Below are 22,899 nucleotides of genomic sequence, written 5' to 3' on the forward strand. Positions count from 1 at the left end.
TGCAGGCACTCCAGGCGAGCCAGCAGCTTGTGGGCCTCTGGGGAGAGGAGCAAGTGCAGTGCTTCCCGAACCTCCGCCTGTTTCAGCAGGCTCTGCCTTGTGTTTTGCAGGTGAACAGTCTGCATGTGGCGAGCCCTGTGGAGGCTGTGCTGCAGCTCCAGGACTGCAGCGTGTTCATCAAGATCATCGACAGTATGTGAGTATGCGCCATGCCCCTCGCCAGCCCCTCAGGGGAGGCCATGTGTTGGGGTGTTGGGGCGGGCATTGCATTTATCCCCTTTCTGTGCCAACAGCTATGATGGAGGGCCAGGGCAGGACTGCCAGCATGGAGCCAGAGACAAGGGCACACGGGCCTCCTCCTTGGGCCGCTGTGTCTGTCTGTGGGAGAGCTTTTGCTCTTTTTCCACCTTCAGGATTCCTCACGCTTGTGCAGGAGAGCCTGCAAATCTCCTTGCTTTCACGGTGTTTCAGGAGTCTGTTCTGGAGCTTGCTGTCCTCTTGTCTCAATGAGAGTCTTCCATACCCTCCTCTTGTGGCTTGTCCTTCTCTCACAAGCCCTCCTTGGCCACTGTAGGGCCAGGAAGAAGAAATGGGGAAGCTCTTGCACTTGAGAGAATTAAGCAGCACTTATCTCAAACCTGGAAATCTTATCTCAAACCTGTTAGCACAGCACAGATATGTTTTGTTTTTGTTTTTTAAAGATTTATGTATTTATTTACTAGAGAGAGCCCGCTCGCACTTGAGAGCACACAGAGGGAGAGGGAGAAGCAAACTCCCTGCTGGTCAGGGAGCTGGATGTGGGGCTCCATCCCAGGACCCTGGGATCCTGACCTGAAGGAAGGAAGGCAGACGCTTAATGCTTAACGGACTGAGCCACCCCCGTGTCCTGATATGCTCCTTTCTAAACCATTATAGCATTTTTCACCTCATTAACTTGCTCTGTGAAGTCGATTAGCGTTTGATAAGAAGCTTGCTGTCCTGTAGCAAGGATTCTAGTGAGCTTTGTTTTCTGTCTTTAGCATGGTTCCTTTGAACAGCACCCTCACTTTATTTTTTTTAAGATATTTATTTATTTATTTGACAGAGAGAGACAGCGAGAGAGAGAACGGAAGCAGGGGGAGTTGGGGAGGGAAAAGCAGGCCTCCCGCTGAGCAGGGAGCCTAATGTGGGGCTCCATCCCAGGACCCAGAGATCATGACCTAAACCAAATGCAGACACTTAACGATTGAGCTACCCAGGCACCCCAGGACCCTCACTTTTTAAAGGAAGGCACAGTTGACTCTGAGCCCCCAGGTCAGGGACAGACTGAGGTGCCTCTCTCTTTACTTGTGATCTCTCTCTCTCTCTCTCTCTGTCAAATAAATAAATAAATAAATATTTTTTTAAAAAAAGAAAAGAAAGGGTAACTCTTTCGGATTACCTCCCTCCTTGGGAGCTTTGTACTATCAATAAACCTTGCTTTGCTTTCCAGAAAAAAACAAACAAAAAGAACAAGGAGCTATTGCTGTTGAGATAAATTTCCTTGGTCTAATGACAAGAGCACTAGATATGTCCATGGGTAGGGATGTGTGTCCTTGGTTTAGCCACTGTAGGTTTATAACCTGGTAGGAAATTTTCATAGGGAGGGTTACAGATTTCCTAGTTGTCTTCTGATTCACTGAGTGAGCCTTAGAGTAGGAGGAGTGGAGGTGGAGGGAAGGTGAGAGGAAGAGAGAACACGGATGTCTAAGTATGTGTGTGTTGGAGGGGATGGACTACTGAAAATTCCAGATTAACCCGGATCTCCATCTCTGGTCCAGGACAGGGCAGACCAATTTCCTTCAGGAAAACAGATGTTCTTGGTGAATGTATTCTGGCTTTTTCATTGCGGATGCTGCTACTGTTGCTAACCTAAATTAGATGCTAGTTCTCCAGGAGGACTGCGGAGGGTGGCAGGGTTGGTGGCAGATAGCAGCTGTGGGAATTGAACAGGACTTGTTCCTTGGCCACCTAGCGTTCTCTCTGGGTTTTACATAAACTTTCTAACAAGTTGCTCTTTCTGTTTTGTGTATGAATAGCCTAAAGCAAAAAAGCTGTCCCATCTCTTTGATGTCTGTGAGGCCTGAATCGCAAAGTTTAGTGGAATCCTTTTGCCAGAACCTAATGCCCTGATGTTCATGTTACTGACCTTGATCTCTGCTCTTCCTGTTACAGAGCCTCCTTCATCTGTCAGTCAACCCGTATGTACTGAGTATCTCCTGTACCCTCGAGTTCAGGGCGTGTGGTGGGTGTGGTCCATTGTAAATGATGCCATTGTATCCATCATTTAGGATGTAGGAATTCCTGAGGAGTGGGAAGGCATGACTGGCAGTGGTTCTGGATGGCTTCCTGCCAGACATAAGACTTGAACTCAGTTTTATTATTTATTTGTTTATTTATTTTTTGAAGATTTTATTTATTTGACAGAGAGAGCATGTGAGAGACAGTATAAGCAGGGGAAGTGGCAGGCAGAGGGAGAAGCAGGCTCCTTTCCAAGCAGAGATCCCATGCTGGGGCTCCATTCCAGGACCCTGGGATCATGACCTAAGCTGAAGGCAGATGCTTAACTGACTGAGCCCCCCAGGTATCCCCTTGAACTCAGTTTTAAATGATGGGCTGGATGGCCTGGGGTCCAGCTTTTTTTTTTTTTTTTTTTTGACAGACAGAAATCACAAGTAGGCAGAGAGGCAGGCAGAGAGAGAGGAGGAAGCAGGCTCTCCGCTGAGCAGGGAGCTCGACTCGGGGCTCGATCACAGGACCCTGACCTGATCATGACCTGAGCCGAAGGCAGAGGCTTTAACCCACTGAACCACCCAGGCGCCCCGAGGTCCAGCATTTTTAAAGCATGTTCCGTGCAACTTTACTTATCCCAGGGCTTAGTAAGAAAAAAGGTTTTGTGGTCAAATAGATTTGGGAAATAATGCATGTTATATTGCCTTCTTTAGAAAATGTTCAGTTTGGTTTAACTCAGTATTTCCCAAACATTTAACCTGAGAATCCTCTTTATTTTTATCTAATGCTCTGTGCTGAGTCAAGGAGTCACAGTGTTCCAGATTGTGGGTGGGGAGGAAAGGTGGCTCTTTTAGGAGTCTGGGAGGAGATGAACATCTCCTGAAGGCTCTGTAGGAGTCCCTAATCACAAACCAGCTATCCAGAAAATAAGCAGAAAAGAAAACTAGCTGCACTTGGAAGAAGCCTGTTATCCTGTGAGAGAGGGAGGGAGATACATTCATGGTCTTGGCTTGGATGCTGCTTTTGCTTGGGAAGGATGTCTTGCAGGGCAAGTTCTCTGGTTCTAGGGCCTGCCCTCCAGAAAGTTGGCTGAAACCTGGAGATCAGTAGAACCTGGAGATTGAGGAACAAGAGGCTCCTTTAATCAGTATCTCCAGCTGTAGTGGCCCAAGAAGAAGAGTCCACTCTAACTTGAAGTGGAGCTGGTCACCCCTAAAATTGAAATTGCAGTTTGCTTGAGCACCCAGGACCAGGGGCCTGAGCTGTGTGAGAGCTCCCCCTGCTGCCTCCCTTCCCTCCTTGCTTCCTCAGCCTGTCGCTGTTGCTGTTAAACAGACTTGCACAGCAATAGCACCTGATGAAGAGTGTTGTCCCCGGGCACCTAGGTGGCTCAGTTGGTTAAGCATGTGACTCTTGATTTGAGCTCAGGTCATGATCTCAGGGTCGTCTGCGCTCAGCAAGGAGTCAGCTTGAGACTCTCTCTCTCTCTCTCTCTCTCTGCATCCCCCACCCCTCATTCCTGCTCTCTAAAACATAAACAAAATCTTAAAGAAAAAAAAAAAGAAGATTGTTATCTCTTGGCTTTAGCCATCTCAGCTTTCAGTATGGTGTTGAACTTCGCCCTGGCACTTTGGAGCCTTGGGAATTTGCTCCTTTTCAGTTCTTGGGCCTGTTTCCCTTTCCATCGTCTGTCTTTCCCTAGCCATGTTCCTCCCGGCTTCCTGATGTTTTACAGTGGAGCCATTCCAGACTGTTGTACCTAGCTTCCCCTTCATCCGTGCTGCTGTCTTCTCCCCTCGGGCCCCTTCCCACAGAGCTTTTTCATATTTACAGTTAGGGTGGACAAGAGTGCCATCTTTTTCAGAAGGACACATGCCTGAAGTTCCCACTTTTCACCCACACACAGTTCCTTCTGACCAATGGTGTTTTGGTCTCTTCTCCCCTGCCTCCAGAATTTGGTCTGGTTCTCTCCCAGATCCAGTGCAGACCAGGCCTGGAGGAACGGGAAGGTGGTATGTAATGGAGTCGCAAGGAGGGAAGGATTGCTAAGTACTCTGGTCCTGATCTTTGTTCTTTTTCTAGCCACGGCACTGAAGAGGGGCAGCAAATCCTGCAACAGCCGGTGCCAGAGAGACTGGAATTTGTGTGCAGCTTTTTGCAGAGTAAGCACCTTTCTTTATCTGGCTCAAAAAGAGCTGCTTCCTCAACTCCTGGGACTTTGGAAGTCCAGGGGAACCAGCTCCCAGTGTCTGGAGGAGCAAAGGCTCAAGGCCACTGATTCTGTACCACAGGGATGAGTACACCTGTTTCCCTGGGTCTGGTGATGCTGATGTTAGGGAAGGAGAGTGTCCCTTCAGCCCTGCAGACTGTCTTTGAGATACAGGTAGAGCCAGAGGTCAGTTTTGGGGACACATCACCTTGGGCTCTTGTCCCCCACCCACTGCAAGGAGTTGGAGGAGAGGGATGGATCCATGTTATCCTCTTTCCCTTGCAAGAGAAACATTTCCCCTGGATAACTTTGAATTAATTGCCTAGGCAGTGGATGGGGAGCAGGGGAAGAGGCAGATTTAGGTTGAGGTCTTGGCCCTTCTTCTCACAGCCTGTGTGACTTTTCTGGACATAGGTTCCTTATCTTTGAAATGGAGGGAATGATAACTGCTCCTAAGGTTGATGGGTAGTAGGAACAGATGAAAAACTAGGACAGTGCTTGTCAGTCCCCTCCCTTTTGCAGTCATGGACCATGGAGTCCTCATCTGTGACATGGGAGCAGTCTCTCCCCCAAGAGAATTATGGGAAAGGTGATAGCCGATTTAGATAAAGCAGAGGTGTTGATAATTGGCATACTAGCATAAGAACCAGGTGTCCCTAGTCCTCCTAGTCTGACTCAGCTTCAGGCTTCCTCTGTGACCTTACTTGGAATAAGTCTCTAGAGTGACCTGGGATCTCTGGGCTTCTTCTCTGTGGTTGATGAGTTGGGTGGGTGAGTGCAAGCATGGAATTCAGAGCTGCTGTGAATTCCTAGCCTGCCTTTTTTTTTTTTTTTTCTTTTTTTGAACTTTCCCTGTAGCCTTTGGACTGACCTAGGATAGAGCCAACTTCAGATGGAAATGTGTATGTTTGAATAGAGAGGACATAGGAGTAAGGAGCCCCACATCTCCTAGCCCCACCAGAGATAGTGACTTTGTTCCACTCTGAGGTGTTGTGATGATCTCAGGGATCGTGTCCAGGAAATTCACTCTTTTTCTACATTGTCGTTGTTACAGAAAATCGAAAACACCCCTCTTCTCCGGAATGCCTGGTGTCCATGCAGAAGGTGATAGAGGGGTCAGAGCTGGAATTGGCCAAGGTACCTATGGAATACTAGGTGTGAGGGTCAAAGGGTGCAACCAGAGGGACCTCCTGGGCCTTCTTTTAACCCAGGGGAAGTGGTGGGTGGCTACTACGGTGGGCTTCGATGAAGACCTGGCAGGAATTAGGCCTTCCCCAGCAGTCATAGTCTTTTTAGCTCAATGTCCTTTATTCCCTCCCCTATTTCTGGGTGCTGGCTGGTAGAGGGTAGCCCAAGCTTCATAGTTAGATTCTTTGAGTTCAGGACTTCAGGTATGCACCTGGCTTTTTGCACAACCAGATGTCCTCAATCAGGAGTTTCTGGGTATAGTTAAGGGCAGTGACCTAGGGCTGAATTCTGTGAGCTTTGGAAGAGCCTCCAGAACAGCTCAGAGAGGGGAGCACAGAGAAGAGAGACAACCCTGCTCAGTGACTGTACTGCCTGTTTGGCTTCTAGATGACCATGCTGCTCTTATACCACTCCACCATGAGCTCCAAAAGTCCCAGGGACTGGGAACAATTTGAATATAAGATTCAGGTAAGTCCTATGCCACCTCCACCCCAGCTGGTAGGCCTAGTCTGTGCTTCACCTCACTGCATTGCTTTCAAACAGCATATTGTGGTGTTTTAAAAAATATGTTGTAGTAATTCCAGCCATTCATTATAGAAAGTCTGGAAAATATTGAAAAGTACAAAAGAAGAAATAACATTTTCCAGTAATCTCATCCCCAGAGATAACTGTTAACTTTTAAAGGATATACTTCAAGTCCATTTTTACACACATGTATTTAACTGTGGTCATAACTATACTGTGATGGGATAATACACAGAAATTGTTCTCTCCTCATGTATGTGGTCCCATGTGAGTGTGGTTTTTTTTTAAGATTTTTATTTATTTATTTGACAGAGATCACAAGCAGGCAGAGAGAGAAGGAGGGGAAGCAGGCTCCCTGCTGAGCAGAGAGCCCCATGTGGGGCTCGATCCCAGGACCCTGGGATCATGGCTTGAGCTGAAGTCAGAGGCTTTAACATGCCGAGCCACCCAGGCGCCCCCGAGTGTGTATTTTTTACATAATCCGTCCCTTCATTTGTCTCCTCCTTTCCTCTGAGGAGGATTAGTGAGAGAGAATGTTTTGGCCCATCTTGACAGTCTAGCTCAGAGCAGTTACCTTCTCTCCCCTCCTCTGCTGGTTCCTAAGTGAAGAATTGGAGCCTTAACTTTGTTATTGAGGGAATTGACCTGGTTTCCAGGAACTGCCTGTCATGAGGGTCCTGATGTTGGCTTTGCTTCATGCCTGAGCAGCTGCCTTTTATTTCCCAGAGCAGGAGGAGCTGGGATGTCACATGTTAATGTAGGTGACTGCAGGGACAGTATCCAGAGAGCTGTGGCCTTTTGAGCTGAGGCCTATGTCTCATTTTTCTAAGTAAAAATGTTTTCTGGTAAAAATGTTGAATCATCCCATATTATACTTACTTAGTTCATGGCTCTTCTCTGATGTTGGAGCTGTAGTGGCATGGGAGCAACGGGAGGATTCTCTTTCAACCTTTTCTCCACTCCAGGCTGGTCACTCCATAGGCTGGTCATACTTCCTTATCTCTGCGAATTTCCATTCGCAGAGATAAGTATGGCAGGGTTGGCCAGAAAAATCAGATCAACTCTATAACTTTGGAACTCAGACAGTGAAGGGCAAATTTTACAGCTGAGCTGGTGGATAAGCTTTGAATGAGCCCTGGAGGGTTCTCGGGTTCTCACTTAGACAAAGAACAACAGTGAGGGTTCTTTGGAAGAGGGCAACATAGTTCTGTATAAAAGCTTTCTCACTGCACTACTTTCTTTGCCCATTTTCTTTGTGGTCAGAAGTGAAGTCAGATAGGAACTCTCTCTGAACCCAGGTGCATCTTTAGAGGAACTGAGGAGGTTAGAGTAAGCAGGGTCAGCATGTCTCTGCTAGAATGTTCTCAGCTGGAATGTGGGGCTTTAGGCTTTGAGAGGAAGACTGGGCTCCAGCGGGCTCCTGGGGCTGGCACTGCCAGTTTGGTGCCCTCCATCTCTTTAGGCCTCTCTGACACCTCAGCGATGCTCCTTTTCTCTCTCTGTGGCCCAGGCTGAGTTAGCAGTCATTCTCAAGTTTGTGCTGGACCATGAAGATGGGCTAAACCTAAATGAGGACCTAGAGAACTTCTTGCAGAAAGGTAAGTAGGGCCTACTGAGGATCCTCTCTTGTCTGAGCTGGAAACTGCTAGGATCCTGAATTATAAAGAAATACAGCGGGGGTTTGTTTCAGCTCCCAGTACCAGGCACAGAGTCTGTGCTCAGGAAAAGTGTGTGTGAGATGGAGTAGGTTGATTTCTGGGCCATGTTGCTGACATCCCAGTGTCTGTGGAGTTCTTTCTCACGGCCTGGCAGTGCCTAAGCAGGACATGATAATCCTGTCTGCTGGCAGCTTGTCCTTGATCACCCCACACATACTTTTTGTTTTTTGTTTTCTAAGCAATTGCTACCCGAGGCTTAAAAGCTGGGAGTAGCACCTAAAAGAAAGGCTTTTCCCCACACAAAGCTCATGTTCTAGGTGGGAAGGCAGATATGTAAATCAATAAGGAGGATAAAGAATAAGTGCTAGAACAGAGAGGAACCTCATCTGCCAAATGTGTTGCTGGAAGTGCAGGAGAAAGACTAAGAGCTGCGCATGTCTTCTGATGTCGAGGCAGGCTGTCTGGTGAGGACAGACCTGAAATGTGGCTCTAGGTGGACTCTCTTCCAGCCACTGAATTTGATGTTCCTCATATTCAAGTTCAGCCCTTCAAATGGAGATGTTGGAAATGTGAGTCTGGAATGTAGCCGAGGGCTCTGGGCCAGGGTATGGGTTTGCAAGTCTGTGTGGTGGCTACTGTGGGCTGAGCAGGCAGGCTAGGCTGCCTCAGAACTCTGGGAGCTTAGAGGGTGTGGGGAGGAGGGAGGGTAGATAGGGAGACTAGGCATAGGTGTTTAGGGGTAGGAGAGCCAAGTGAAAGGTGGTCTTGGGAACCGGGGGAGGCAGAGGTTTTGAGAAGGAGGTTGTGTTGGCAGTGCAAGATTTTAGAATGGAGAAGTTGAGTAAAGAGGCCCGTGGCTCTGACCTGAGAGATAGTTGAGCTGAGAGGAGATCTTACTCAGGGCAGTTCTGAGCTGTCTCTGCAGTGCTGGCTGTAGGGAGAAGCATGAGAACTTGATGGCCTGTGGAAGCAGAAGCCAGTTGCTTGACTGGGCTTAGTGCCACTGACCTCTGGATAACCCAGACACTGGGGGTCAGGTTCTACCTGGTGGCCTCCCTCTGTAGCTCACATGTGAGTGTCTGTGGATTCACTTCCACTAAGGCGAGTTCCTCAGACTGTGTAAAGATCCAAATCTGTTCACCTTCTTACTAACCTTTATATGGTTGGTTTGCTTCTTCCCCTAGCTCCTGTCCCTTCTACCTGTTCCAGCACCATCTCTGAAGAGTTGTCCCCACCCAGTCACCAGGCCAAAAGGGAGGTTCGCTTCCTAGAGCTACAGAAGGTTGCTTCTTCCAGTGGAAACAAGTATGTGCTGCGCCTCTTCTCCTGGGATAGGGCCTTAACATCCAGTCCTCATATCCCTTCATTCTGGAGGCTAACACTATTCACCAGCCTGTTAATGTCATCAGACCGTGCTTGGGGTACCTTGTAGATGTTCTCACCTGCCCCGGTACTAATTAGGGGAATTGGTTGGGTTCCATTTTTGGTGGAAGGCCTTCCTCAAAGGCTGTTCCCTGTTAATGGAATTCCTTTCTCCCATGGAAACTCTGCTGAAGTCCCTTCTCTTAGTGCGGCTCTGCTGAGGCAAGATTTTTTCTGGCAAAGAAGTTAAGCCTTGGAGGAGGGAGAACAGTTTTCTCAAGGTCGTGTCATGAGGTGGGAGATGGCATGCAAACAGAGATGAGGTGCTTGGCCTCCCGGCGAGTGTTCACAGCCCTAGAGCCCTGCTCACCCATCCCCGCCTGGTGCTCTTCCCTTCAGCGCTCACCTTTCAGGCTCTGACCGTGGCATCTGGGCCATCTCCTCCTTCAGCTTCCTCTCAGGTTCTCCAGTCTCCCCAATGGGCGACATCCTGCAGACCCCACAATTCCAGATGAGACGGCTAAAGAAGCAGCTTGCAGATGAGAGAAACAATAGAGATGAACTGGAGCTGGAGCTGGCTGAGAACCGCAAGCTGCTCACTGAGAAGGGTAGGTGTCTAGTAGGCTGGCGGATGATGTGTGAATGAGCAGCATCTTGGATTTTCATCCCGGGAAGTGCTGGGCTTGTGTGAGGCATAGCTCTACTCTCTTCCATGTTGTTCGTTCTCTTGGCCCTGGAGCCTGGTACTCAGCCTTGGGCCAGTCAGCCTGAGCTCCTGGAAGCTGGGTCTGCCCTTGCCATCCTCCTCCTTTCCCTCAGATTGGATGCCTCCCCCTCCTCCTGTCATGCTTGTAGTTCTGTGCTGATTTTCCCAACCCCCTTCCCCGGGGCAGACGCGCAGATAGCTGTGATGCAGCAGCGTATTGACCGCCTGGCTCTGCTGAACGAGAAGCAGGCGGCTAGCCCACTGGAGCCCAGGGAGCTAGAGGAGCTCCGTGGCAAGAACGAGAGGTAGGATTCTCCCTGCTCTCTTCCCAGCTCCCCGCCCCACCCTGCACCCATCTTTTTTAACTGCTCTCCTCCCTCACAGCCTCACTGTGCGTCTCCATGAAACCCTGAAGCAGTGCCAGGACCTGAAGACAGAGAAGAGCCAAATGGATCGCAAAATTAACCAGCTTTCTGAGGAGAATGGGGACCTTTCCTTTAAGGTGAGTGTTGGGGTGGGGGGTGGGGTCTGTCCCGGCCTGGAGGTCTGCTGGGGCTGAGATGGTTTGGAGGCTTCTTCAAGAGAGGGTTGAGAAGAATGGCCTGGCACCTGTCCTGGGCTTCAGTCTTTCCAGAGACCTTTGGCCCTTTCCGTAATTGGCTGCTGCCAGGGATGTGGTTGTGGCCCTGAATTTTGAGTCTTGAGTTAAAGATGTGACTAGTTGTAATTGGTTTGAGGTGTGTTAGGAGGATAGTCGGACACCTGCAGCCCCTGGAGTTTGGGAGGCACATAGCAGTGGTGGTACTGGCTTTGACCTTGGGTGATGGGGACTCCTGCTTGTCTTTCTCAGCTTCGGGAGTTTGCCAGTCACTTGCAGCAGCTACAGGGTGCCCTCAATGACCTGACAGAAGAGCACAGCAAGGCCACTCGAGAGTGGGTGGAGAAACAGGCGCAGCTCGAGAAGGAGCTCAGCACGGCTGTGCAGGACAAGGTAACCCCTCTACTTCAGGGAGCCAGAGCTGCCAGCTTGACCAGCTGTTCACAGCTGGGTTCCATTTATCATTCTAGACTTGGGGCATTTGGGAAGTAAGCTGACTTCTCTTCAAGGTTTGATAGTGTGCTGTAATGGAAAGATTATGGGCTTTAGTCCAGTAGACCTTTGAATTCTGTCTTTGTTGTTAACAAGGTGTGGGATCTTGGAAGAGCTCCTTGACCTCTTTTCTCTGTAAGCATGCTTTCAGTAAAGGGGGCAGAATAGTGAGTAGCTGCCTCACGACCCATTGTCAGATACTGTATACAGAGTGCTTAACACATTGTGTGGTGCAGAGTAGGCTTCTAGTGAATTCGTTACTGTCTTTTTTAAGATTTTATTTTTAGGGGTACCTGGGTGGTACAGTCAGTTATGTGTCTGATTCATGGTTTCAGCTCAGTCCATGATCTTAGGGTGGTGAGATCAAGGCCTGCATTGGGCTCCTTGCTCAGCACAGAGTTGGCTTTAGATTTTCCCTCGTTCCACTCTGCCCCTCTAGCTCGTGGTCTCCTCTCAAATAAATAAATCTCTGCCAAATAAATACATAAAATCTTTATATATATATATATATATATATATATATATATATATATATATATATGTATATGTGTGTGTGTGTGTGTGTGTGTGTGTATTTTTTTTTTAAGACTTTATGTATTTATTTGACAGAGATCACAAGCAGGCAGAGAGGTAGGCAGAGAGAGAGGGGGAAGCAGGCTCCCTGCAGAGCAAAGAGCCCGATGCAAGGCTCCACCCTGGGACCCTGGGACCATGACCCGAGCCGAAGGCAGAGGCTTTAACCCACTGAGCCACCTAGGTGCCCCATGTATATATTTTTAAGTAATCTCTCCACCCAGTGTGGGGCTCAAGCTTACAGCTCTGAGATCAAGAGTTGCAGGCTCCACTGACTGAGCAAGCCAGGTGCCCCCACTATTAGTTTTTATTGCTATTTTTAAAGAACCCAACTCTGCCACTTATAGGGCAAGGCACTTAATATCTGAGCTTCAGATCTTGCTCTGCAAAAGGATAGTAATAACTACCTCCCATATCTATCTGGTGGATTAGGAATTCAGAGAGGACCCGGCACAGTCCCAGCCTGGTTTAGTGGACAGTGGGAGGAGGGGGTGGGGGACGGGGGTGGGAGGTGCTATGGCTGCTGCTGGTATTGAGACCCAGGCAGGCTGGGGGGGGGGCGGTGGGAGAGAGAGAGAGAGAGAGAGCGGTGTGTGTGTGTGTGTGTGTGTGTGTGTGTATACATATACACACACACACACACACACATATATATATATAAAAAATATGTTTGTGTGTATATGTGGTATTTATTTATATTTATACGTATATTTATATTTATTTATACTTATATATATTTATGTTTATTATATTTATTTATATTTATACATTTATATTTTTTTCAGGAAGTTTTTTTTTTAAGGTTTTATTTATTTATTTAATAGAGATACAGCAAGAGAAAGAACGAAAGCAGGGGGAGTGGGAGAGGGAGAAGCAGGCTTCCTGTCGAGCAGGGAGCCCAATGTGTGTCTGCATGCCAGGACTCTGGTATCATGACCTGAGCTGAAGACAGACGCATAACGACTAAGTCACCCAGGCACCCCAAGATTTTTTAAAAAGATTTATTTATTTTAGAGACTGCATGAGTAAGGAGGGGGTATAGGGGCAGAGGAAGAGAGAGAATCTCAGACTGACTCCCTGTTGAGCAGGGAGCCTGATGTGGAGCTTAATCTCAGGACTCTGAGATCATGATCTGAGCCGAAATCAAGAGTTGGATGCTTGACTGAGCCACCCAGGCATGGCTGGGGATTTTTTTAAGCTGTTGCATGTTTGGATAATCTGGGAGCCAAGACTTGTCTGAGGAAGGGTATACAGTAAGGAGTTTTTTTTTTCTTAAGTAAGGAAATTTGAAGTAAACTTAGTGGCCTGGAAGAAGAAATTAGCAGGTCACATGACTTAATTCAGCCATGAAATTAGGGCTAGAAAATCAGGTCCCTCATGATCCCAGGTCCTTGGTTTCTGAGTTTTTCCCAAGGCCAGGGGAAAAGGAGATCTTGGCAACAGCGTGATAGGGCTCCGTATGTTGTTGGTAACCTAGTACTTATTCCACCTTTGTTCACAAAGGCTCTTGTTTATTCTCAGAAATGCCTTGAAGAGAAGAATGAAATCCTTCAGGGAAAACTTTCACACCTGGAAGAACATTTGGCCCAGATGCGGGAGAACCCAACCCAGGAGAAGGGCGAAGTGTTGGGCGACGTCTTGCAGGTAGGAATGCACAGGAGCAGTGGGGAAGACCCGCGTCCCACGTTTGGTGTGGACCTGTGTTTGCTACAGTTGGATTCCTGTTCATTAGTTCTCATAGGTGCTCTGGTGATGGAGGAGTCATGCTGATCCTCATCTGTCTCTTTATCTCACCAGCTGGAAACCCTGAAGCAAGAGGCAGCCTCTCTTACTGCAGACAACAGCCAGCTCCAAGCCAGGGTTGAGGCGCTGGAGGCTGAGCAGGGCCAGCGAGAAGCCAAGCTGCTAGCTGAGCGGGGCCATTTTGAAGAAGAAAAGCAGCAGCTGGCTGGCCTGATTGCTGAGCTGCAGGGCTCCCTGTCCAACCTCAGCCAGGCGAAGGAAGAGCTAGAGCAGGCCTCTCAGGCTCAGGGGGCCCGGCTGTCTGCCCAGGTAGCCACACTGACTTCTGAGCTCACCACCCTCAACGTCACTCTCCAGCAGCAGGATCAAGAACTGGCCAGCCTGAAGCAGCAGGCCAAACAGGAGCAGGCTCAGCTAGCAGAGACCCTCCAGCAGCAAGAACAGGCCTCCCAGGGCCTTCGCCAGCAGTTGGAGCAGCTGAGCAGCAGCCTGAAGCAAAAGGAGCAGCAGTTAGAGGAAGCCGCCCAGGAGCAGGAGGCAGCCAGGCGAGACCATGCCCAGCGACTGGCCGCTGCCGCCGAAGAGCGGCAGTCTTCTTTAAAGGAGAGGGATTCGGCCCTCCAGCAGCTGGAAGCGTTGGAGAAGGAGAAGACTGCCAAGCTGGAGGTCCTGCAACAGCAACTTCAGGCCGCTAATGAAGCCCGGGACAGTGCCCAGGCCTCAGTGACTCGGGCCCAGCAGGAGAAGGTAGAGCTGAGCCAAAAGGTGGAGGAACTCCATGCCTGTGTTGAGGCAGCCCGCCAGGAGCAGTGTGAGGCCCAGGCCCAGGTGGCAGAGCTAAAGGCCCAGCTGAGGTCTGAGCAGCAAAAAGCAACCGAGAGAGAAAGGGTGGCCCAGGAGAAGGGCCAGTTCCAGGAGCAGATTCGGGCTCTTGAAGAGTCCTTGAAGATCAGCAAGGGCAGCCTGGAAGAGGAGAAGCGCAGGGCCTCAGACGCTCTGGAAGAGCAGCAGCGTCATATCGCCAAGCTGGAGGCAGAGACCCGGTGTCTGGTGGAACAGCATAAGCAGGAACGGAAGGAGCTAGAAGAAGAGAGGGCTGGGCGCAAGGGGCTGGAGGCCCGATTACGGCAGCTGGGGGAAGCCCATCAGGCCGAGATGGAAGCCCTGCGGCGGGAGCTGGCAGAGGCCGTAGCTTCCCAGCGTGAGGCAGAGGGTGAGTGTGAACAGCTTGCCAAGGAGGTGGCCACCTGGCGCGAGCGGTATGAGGACAGCCAGCAAGAGGAGGCCCAGTACGGTGCCATGTTCCAGGAACAGCTGATGACCCTGAAGGAGGAATGCGAGAAGGCCCGCCAGGAACTACAGGAGGCAAAGGAGAAGGTGGCAGGAATCGAGGCCCACAGCGAGCTCCAGATCAGCCGGCAGCAGAATGAAGTAGCTCAGCTTCGTGCCAACCTGGCCAGAGCCCTCCAGCAGGCCCAGGAGAAGGAGGTCAGGGCCCAGAAGCTTGCAGACGACCTCTCTGTTCTGCAGGAGAAGATGGCTGCCACTGGCAAGGAGGTAGCTCGCCTGGAGGCCTTGGTGCGCAAGGCAGGAGAGCAGCAGGAAACAGCCTCCCGTGAGCTACTCAAGGAGCCCCCAAGGCCAGGAGACAGAGGGTCCGAGTGGCCAGAAGAGCAGCAGGGACGCCAGTTCTGCAGCACGCAGGCAGCACTGCAAGCCATGGAGCGGGAGGCTGAGCAGATGGGCAGTGAACTGGAGAGGCTGCGGGCTGCGCTGATCGAGAGCCAGAGCCAGCAGCAGGAGGAGCGAGGGCAGCAGGAGAGGGAGGTGGCACGCCTGACCCAGGAGCGGAGCAGGGCCCAAGCTGATCTTGCCCTGGAGAAGGCCGCCAAGGCAGAGCTGGAGATGCGGCTGCAAAATGCCCTCAATGAGCAGCGTGTGGAGTTTGCGACCCTGCAGGAAGCCCTGGCCCATGCCCTGATGGAAAAGGAAGGGAAGGACAAGGAGCTGGCCAAGCTCCGTGGGCAGGAGGCAGCCCAGAAAACAGAGCTGGGGGAGCTTCAGCAAACTGTGCAGCGACTGAAGGAACAGCTGGCCAAGAGAGAGGAGGGGCGCCAACAGTCTCTGGGGCCAGCCAGTGGAGAAGACTCTTCTGGGTCAGGAGGAGCACAGTCGGAGTCTACTGGAAAGAGTGAGCGAAAAGGCCCTGAGCTCGAGGCTCTGCGGGCTGAGGTGAGTAAGCTGGAGCGGCAGTGCCGGGAGCACCAGGAGAAGGCCTCTGGCCTGGAGCATAGCCTGGAGTGTGAGCGTGCCTCCCGTGCGGAGCAGGTCGGTGCCCTGGAGGCGTTGCAGGGCCGGTTAGAGGAGAAGGCCCAGGAGCTGGGGCGCAGTCAGGACACCTTAGCCACGGCCCAGAGGGAGCTGGCCACCCTCCGTGCCAAGGCCCAAGACCATAGCAAGGCTGAGGATGAGTGGAAGACCCAAGTGGCCCGGGCCCAGCAGGAGGCTGAGAGAAAAAACAGCCTCATCAGCAGCCTGGAGGAAGAGGTGTCCATCTTGAACCGCCAGGTCCTGGAAAAAGAGGGGGAGAGCAAGGAGTTGAAGCGGCTGGTTGTAGCTGAGTCAGAGAAGAGCCAGAAGCTGGAGGAGAGGCTGCGCCTGCTCCAGGCAGAGACCACCAGCAACAGCGCCAGGGCCGCCGAACGCAGCTCTGCTCTGCGGGAGGAGGTGCAGACCCTCCGGGAAGAGGCCGAGAAACAGCGGGTGGCTTCAGAGAGCCTCCGACAGGAGCTGGCCTCGCAGGCAGAGCGAGCAGAGGAGCTGGGCCAAGAACTAAAGACGTGGCAGGAGAAGTTCTTCCAGAAGGAGCAGGCCCTCTCTGCCCTGCAGCTGGAGCATACCAGCACCCAGGCCCTAGTGAGCGAGCTCCTGCCCGCTAAGCACCTGTGCCAGCAGCTACAAGCTGAGCAGGCAGCTGCCGAGAAACGCCATCGTGAGGAGCTGGAGCAGAGTAAGCAGGCAGCTGGCGGGCTGCGGGCAGAGCTGGTGCGGGCCCAGCGGGAGCTTGGGGAGCTGGGGCCCCTGCGGCAGAAGGTGGCGGAGCAGGAACGGGCAGCACAGCAGCTGCGGGCTGAGAAGGCCAGCTATGCAGAGCAGCTGAGCATGCTGAAGAAGGCTCATGGCCTGCTGGCAGAGGAGAACCGGGGGCTGGGGGAGCGTGCCAGCCTAGGCCGGCAATTTCTGGAAGTGGAGCTGGACCAGGCCAGGGAGAAGTATGGCCAGGAGCTGGCAGCTGTGCGAGCTGACGCGGAGACCCGTCTGGCTGAGATGCAGCGGGAAGCACAGAACACTGCCCGGGAGTTGGAGGTGATGACTGCCAAGTACGAGGGTGCCAAGGTCAAGGTTCTGGAGGAGAGGCAGCGGTTCCAGGATGAGAGGCAGAAACTCACTGCCCAGGTAAGATGCTCAGCTCAGCCTTGCCCACAGAGATCAGACCTGAGAGAAGGGACGATGTTCCCTTCTGTCTTGGCTCCCCTCACTGGCAGGGTGGCTGGTAGAGTTCAAGTATCTTGCCCCCTACTGTCCTAAAGAAAGTATCAGTAGTTTCCTCCTCCCTGAAGGCTCTGTCCCTGGAGAGTGAAGTTGTGAAGTCTATCAGTTCTGTTCTAGAAACACATAGTCCTAGGCAGGTATGCCTGCAGTGGAGACCCTAGAATTTCTGGGGACTAGAGTGAGCCAAATTGTCACTTTTTAAAAATGACTAGAAGTCTTGTTTCTTGGAGGAAAGTCTCAGAGCCTCAGTGAGATCAGCCTGGTGGCAGGGCTAGTGCCTTTCGGTCCCCATCTCACTCTGTCTCCATTGCCCCTCCCCCACGCACAGGTGGAGCAGCTAGAGGTATTTCAGAGAGCGCAAACTAAGCAGGTAAAGCCTGGGGTCCCTGATAAGTGCTGGCTGCTTAAGCGGTGACCCGTCTCAGTGCATGACCCCAAGCTGCAGCTTGCCTCCGCCCGCTCCTGTTTGTGAACTGTCTGTGAACAGGGCAGGGTCAAGCCATGGAGTCCAGGCCCGGGCTGCCCAGGAATGCGGTGTGCTGGGCCCTCTCCCGGGCCTCTTCCCACCCAGTCCAGGTCGGCGTCCCCACCCTTCTGTCCCTTCATCTTTCCCATGTCCGAACTGGTGACTGACATTCCTTGGGATTCCCAAATCTCCAAGTTCCATTCCCAGCTTGGGTGCCAAACTAAGAGGAATGGCAGAGTGACTGTGGGCCTCGTTTCACACAAGCAGCCCCGACAGGTCAGGGAGGGTTGTGAGCGTTGGGACACCTGCCTATCATCCTCTAGGGCTTTAACCCTGAGCGTGAACTAGAGCTGTCTGGGAGCAAGAAGGCCAAGCCCCATGGGAGACAGGAGGTGGCCCCGCCTGGGTGCTGGGCCCTCACAAGGATCTCCCTGCACTTCCCTGGCCATTGAGGCTGTTGGCTGGTGCCTAGCGGGGGCACCCTTTCTCCACCACCCTTCCTCCTCGGTCACTTCCGGCCTGCTGAGGAATCGGGCCCTCCTCTCCTTCCATCGCAGCCTCCAGGGAGCCTGAGGTGATGGGGACAGTCACACTGAATAGCAAACGGGCAGCAGTGGAGCTCTTGCCTCTTTGCAGTTCCTCCAGGGGCTCAAGCACCTGGAGGAGCCAACAGTGCTCGTGCTGTTAGGCTCCCTCTAGATCCCTCCCTCCCTCTGCTCCTCTTTCCTGTGGGAGTGGGGTGGGCTTGGGGTAGAAGGGCTGCCCACCCTCCCCACCTTGTCTGGCAGTCTGCTTCCCAGTGCTAATCCCAGTGGCCATGTTGCTAGCTCCAGCCGACAGCCCATGCAATTTGGGAAGAAGTCTGAGTATCTGTGGCCCTTGGCAGTTTTTGGGAGAAGTGCTGGGTATTCAGTATTTACTAGAATTATAGACTCAGTCCCCTGTTCCTGTCCCCAACCTGGGAAGGTTGGGGCTGGGAATAGTGGCAGTAGTAGGGTGGTAATGGGATGTCAGCTCCCCAGATTCCGTTCTGAATCTTGAGGCTGCAGGGCTCTGGCAGGCCTGTCTCTGCAGCCTGGGGACAGAAGCGAGCGTGGGCAGATGGCTCGGGCAGCCCCTGCATATTGGGTCGCCTCACTCTGGTCCTGCCAACCAGTCCAAGCAGCAGGCTGTTCCGTAATTGGAGGCCAGAGAAAGGACCAGAGTTTCTTCTAGGAACACTGGGGATTTATCTGGGGAAATCTGATTTCTCAGGACAACCAGGGGAAGGCCTCCTGAATCTTGTCTTCACTTCCTCCCCTGCTCCAGGTGGAAGAACTGAGTAAGAAGCTAGTTGATCATGACCAAGCCAGCAAGGTGCAGCAACAGAAGCTGAAGGTAGGACACAGTGGGGGCTTGGGTCATCCTCCCTCAGCTCTCTATAAGCCCTCAGGCTATGGTGGGTGTGGGGGCAGAGGAGGACCTTATAGTCTTCCATCTGCCTGTGGCTCAGGAGCCCTTGCTTGTGCCCCCTTCTTGGAGCTCTTGAGCTCTTGAAGATAAGAATGACTCTCATCCCTCAGATCTTCATTCTGCACTACACTAGCTCCTAGTCCTGTGTGGTTTAACTAATGAAAAATTCAGCTTCTCGGGGGGCCTGGGTGGTTGAGTGGGTTAAAGCCTCTGCCATCTGCTCAGGTCATGATCCCGGGGTTCTGGGATCGAGTCCCACGTCGGGCTCTCTTCTCAGTGGGGAGCCTGCTTCCTCCTCTGTGTCTCTGCCTGCCTCTCCGCCTACTTGTGATCTCTGTCTGTCAAATAAATAAAATAAAGTAAAATCTTTAAAAAAAAAAAGAAAAGAAAAGAAAAGAAAAATTCAGCTTCTCAGTCGCACTAGTCTCATTTCCCTTGCTTAGTAGCAAAGTATAGCTAGAACTGCCAAATTGGACAGGGCAGATACAGACCATTTCTATCACTGTAGAAAGTTCTTTGGCTAGCACTGCTCTAGACAGCTTAACCTTGAGGAGTGTTCTCAACATTTATATTACAGTGCAGCTTAATATTTGTCTAAAAGACTTCATTTATTTGACAGAGCATGAGGCACATAAGCAGGGGGGAGCCGCAGAGGGGAGGGAGAAGCAGGCTCTCTGCTGAGCAGGGAGCCCGATGTGGGATTCGATCCCAGGACCCTTGGATCATGACCTGAGCTGAAGGCAGGCTCTTAACCCACTGAGGCACCCAGGAGTCCCAGCAACTTAATAGTCTCTTTTTTTTAATTGATAGATTAAAAAAAAATTTTTTTTTTAAATTTTTTATAAACATGTATTTTTATCCCCAGGGGTGCAAGTCTGTGAATCGCCAGGTTTACACACTTCACAGTACTCACCATAGCACATACCCTCCCCAATGTCCATAACCCCACCTCTCTTCTCCTAACCCCCCTCCCCCCCGCAACTTAATATTCTTAATACTTACAGCAGTGTCATCTTCTTTGGTTTAATATCTGCTTTTTTGCAGTTCAGGCTTCACAGCTTTTATCAGGGGTAGGGGAATTAGGTGCCACTGGCCTTGGGGCTCACTAAAGCTCTGTTTTTTTTTTTTTTTTGTTTGTGTTTTTTCCTCAAGATTTTATTTATTTATTTGACAGAGATCACAAGTAGGCAGAGAGGCAGGCAGAAAGAGAGGGGGAAGCAGGCTCCCCGCCGAGCAGAGAGCCCGATGCGGTGCTCGATCCCAGGACCCCAGGATCATGACCTGAGCCAAAGGCAGAGGCTTTAACCCACTGAGCCTCCCAGGCGCCCCAGCTCTGATAGGTCACAGGAGTTGGTGGGAGCTGAGCTTTGTTTCCCTCAGGTCCCCTCCATGATAATTGTCTGATAAACATGCTTATCAGGGTGCCTGGGTGGCACAGGCGGATTTAAGTGTCCGCCTCTTGGTTTCAGTTCAACACAAATTATACTGACCACTCTTGGGATACTAACAGTCTGATCTCCATCAGAAGTAGGGCATCACGTTACCTCGCTTCCCTCCTTCCCATGATTATTGATGTGGGTCTGAGTATAATTTGAGATCAGCTCTCCAATATCTCCTAAGCTTTTCAAAAGAGTAGTTTTGGCTAGAAAGGCAGTACAGAATAGTAAATATGCCAGCATCATTGGTAAGATGTCATTTAATTTCTCTTGACTGTGGTTAGCTGAAAAATCTGCTCACAATGGTTTGACGAGATAAACTGAAATAATTGCTCCATTCTAACATGGGAGAACGTGAGCACAATAAGTGGAGATATCAAACTCACAATCCAAATAAGTAGCAGAAATTTGAGCAAGAATTGATTCAAAAGAAAAACAAATCTCAGTCTTGCACAGAAGCCCCTGCAATGTTCTCATGGCTGACACAGGCTGCATTAATAATACCAGCAAGACTTAGCAGTATACGGAGATGTTCTCTAACATTTCTATTATATATTCACCAGGCAAGGAGTGCATTTTCCCTTTTTTAATTTCAGTTCAGGTTGTGATCTCAGGGTCATAAAAATGAGTCCCACGTTGGGCTCTGCACTCAGTGTGGAGTCTCCTTGAGATTTCTCCCTCTGGCCCTCCCGCTCATACTTTCTCAAATACATAAATAAATCTTAAAAACAAACATACTGGGGCGCCTGGGTTCAGTCAGTTAAGCAACTGCCTTTAGCTCAGATCACACTGAGCAAGGAGCCTGCTTCTCCCTCTCTCCTTACATGTGCTCACTCGTTTTCTCTGTGTCTCTCTCTAAAATAAATAAAATCTTAAACCAAAACCCAGATGCTTATTCTCCAATTGGGGGCCTTCCCGGGGCTCGGAGATGTAGGTGAGGTAGGGCCAGCTAGTTCAGTGTCTGCTGCGAGCTAAGCACTCACTGGCATTGCAGAGGGACCAGGAGCTGGATGTGGGCCCTCCTCCCGAGGAGTCTGTGGTCTGGATAGGAGGCAGTGCAGTATTATAAATGAGCCCCCACAGGCCCTGGAGTCGGGTGGACCAAGGTTCAAATCTTACTGTGCTTTATGATCATCAGTATGTTTATATCTCTGAGCTCAGTTTCTTCATCTCTGAAATGGGGATGAAGTTACTTCCCACAGTGGTTTTGAGGTGGAAAAGAGTTCACAGGTCCTCAGCTCATGTGCCAAGTGTCTAGCTCCATACTATGTAACCAAGTGTTCCTGAGGCTCAGTCTCTGTTGGGGAGTAGGGATTCTCCTTGGGGAGACTACTCATGGAGAGAGAATGAGATGGTTTGTGCCTGGTCACCAAGAAGGCAAAGATAGGGCTGTCAGAACTCTGCCAGAAATGGCATTAGCTGGACAGGGAAAACTCCTGCAGAATGTGGACCTTGACAGGGTATATGGTATGTCCGTATTAGGTGGGAGTTGTGGGCAGGGGTAAAAGGATTTTTTTGTGCATGTCCTGAGCGAGAATACAGGAGTCTGAAAAGACCCACAGAGCCCAGGAGCTTAGGGCAAGTCAGTGATTTGGGTGGAGTGGAGAGAACAGTCACCCTGATCAGTGTTTGTCATGCTTTCCAGGCCCAGGGAGGGGAGAGCCAGCAAGAGGCCCAACGCCTCCAGGCCCAGCTGAATGAGCTGCAGGCCCAGCTGAACCAGAAGGAGCAGGCAGCTGAGCACTATAAGCTACAGGTGAGGCGCCCCCAGCCCTGGACCCACTGCCTCCCACCCCCCAGTCCCTACCCTACCCCCACCACCCACCCGCCCTGTCTGCCCACGTAGATGGAAAAAGCCAAGACCCACTATGATGCCAAGAAACAGCAGAACCAGGAGCTGCAGGAGCAGCTCCAGGGGCTGGAGCAGCTGCAGAAGGAAAACAAAGAGCTGCGAGCTGAAGCGGAACGGCTGGGCCGGGAGCTGCAGCAGGCTGGGCTGAAGACCAAGGAGGCTGAGCAGACCTGCCGCCACCTCACCGCCCAGGTGCGCAGCCTGGAGGCACAGGTCAGTATCAGCTTGGCCCGACTTCCTCATCAGCCTCTTCTTGTTGGACCCCTATGACACCCCCCTTCCCCACCTCCAGGCTGTCCCTGCCTGAGGCTTGTCTTCATGCTCCCCGGCCCTCTCCTTCTCAGGTTGCCCACGCTGACCAGCAGCTTCGAGATCTGGGCAAGTTCCAAGTGGCAACTGATGCCTTAAAGAGCCGGGAGCCCCAGACTAAGCCTCAGCTGGACTTGAGTGTGGACAGCCTGGATTTGAGCTGTGAGGAGGGGACTCCCCTCACCATCACCAGGTGAGGAGGCACCCTGCCACCCTCTTGTCCCCCAAGTGCCTGCTGTCAGGTTGTCCTGGCCACTGGGCCTCGTAAGATAAAGATGTGGTCCGTGGTCCCTTTGCCCTCTGGGAGCTTATTCATCAGGAAGTGTAAGGAAACCCGCGCACAGGTGGGAGGGCATGTGTTTGTATAGGGCCCCATGGGAGTAAGAAGAAATGAGGGGTCAGAAGGGGCTGCCTGGAGGCTGTCACTTCTGCTCAGAGTCTGCAGACGAGCTGAAAGTGTGTGTGCCTGGTGAACAGAGGGGAGCAGAGGGCAGAGCTTGAGAGAGCCTGGCTGTGCTGGCAAGTGAG

The 22,899-nt window shown here is 51.4% G+C and overlaps 1 protein-coding gene across 6 annotated transcripts in view; it reads left to right on the forward strand.

Moving 5' to 3' along the window:
- The window catches only part of NUMA1 (nuclear mitotic apparatus protein 1), a 75,586-nt gene that overhangs the window by 47,638 nt on the left and 5,049 nt on the right, over positions 1 to 22,899 (forward strand). For 5 of the 6 annotated variants that reach the window (XM_059133713.1, XM_059133707.1, XM_059133698.1 and 2 more), the window contains exons 3-19: positions 111 to 196; positions 4,333 to 4,412; positions 5,514 to 5,596; positions 6,035 to 6,115; positions 7,683 to 7,770; positions 9,015 to 9,135; positions 9,643 to 9,800; positions 10,086 to 10,203; positions 10,283 to 10,400; positions 10,749 to 10,889; positions 13,083 to 13,205; positions 13,359 to 16,760; positions 17,185 to 17,226; positions 18,631 to 18,699; positions 21,856 to 21,966; positions 22,057 to 22,275; positions 22,407 to 22,564. In XM_059133713.1, the coding sequence (XP_058989696.1) occupies positions 111 to 196; positions 4,333 to 4,412; positions 5,514 to 5,596; positions 6,035 to 6,115; positions 7,683 to 7,770; positions 9,015 to 9,135; positions 9,643 to 9,800; positions 10,086 to 10,203; positions 10,283 to 10,400; positions 10,749 to 10,889; positions 13,083 to 13,205; positions 13,359 to 16,760; positions 17,185 to 17,226; positions 18,631 to 18,699; positions 21,856 to 21,966; positions 22,057 to 22,275; positions 22,407 to 22,564 (5,198 nt within the window). The remainder of the gene's footprint in view (positions 1 to 110; positions 197 to 4,332; positions 4,413 to 5,513; positions 5,597 to 6,034; positions 6,116 to 7,682; positions 7,771 to 9,014; positions 9,136 to 9,642; positions 9,801 to 10,085; positions 10,204 to 10,282; positions 10,401 to 10,748; positions 10,890 to 13,082; positions 13,206 to 13,358; positions 16,761 to 17,184; positions 17,227 to 18,630; positions 18,700 to 21,855; positions 21,967 to 22,056; positions 22,276 to 22,406; positions 22,565 to 22,899) is intronic. The other variant, XM_059133723.1, reaches the window with a different exon arrangement.

The sequence above is a fragment of the Mustela lutreola genome, chromosome 1, assembly GCF_030435805.1.
Source record: "Mustela lutreola isolate mMusLut2 chromosome 1, mMusLut2.pri, whole genome shotgun sequence".
Classification (NCBI taxonomy): Eukaryota; Metazoa; Chordata; class Mammalia; order Carnivora; family Mustelidae; genus Mustela; species Mustela lutreola.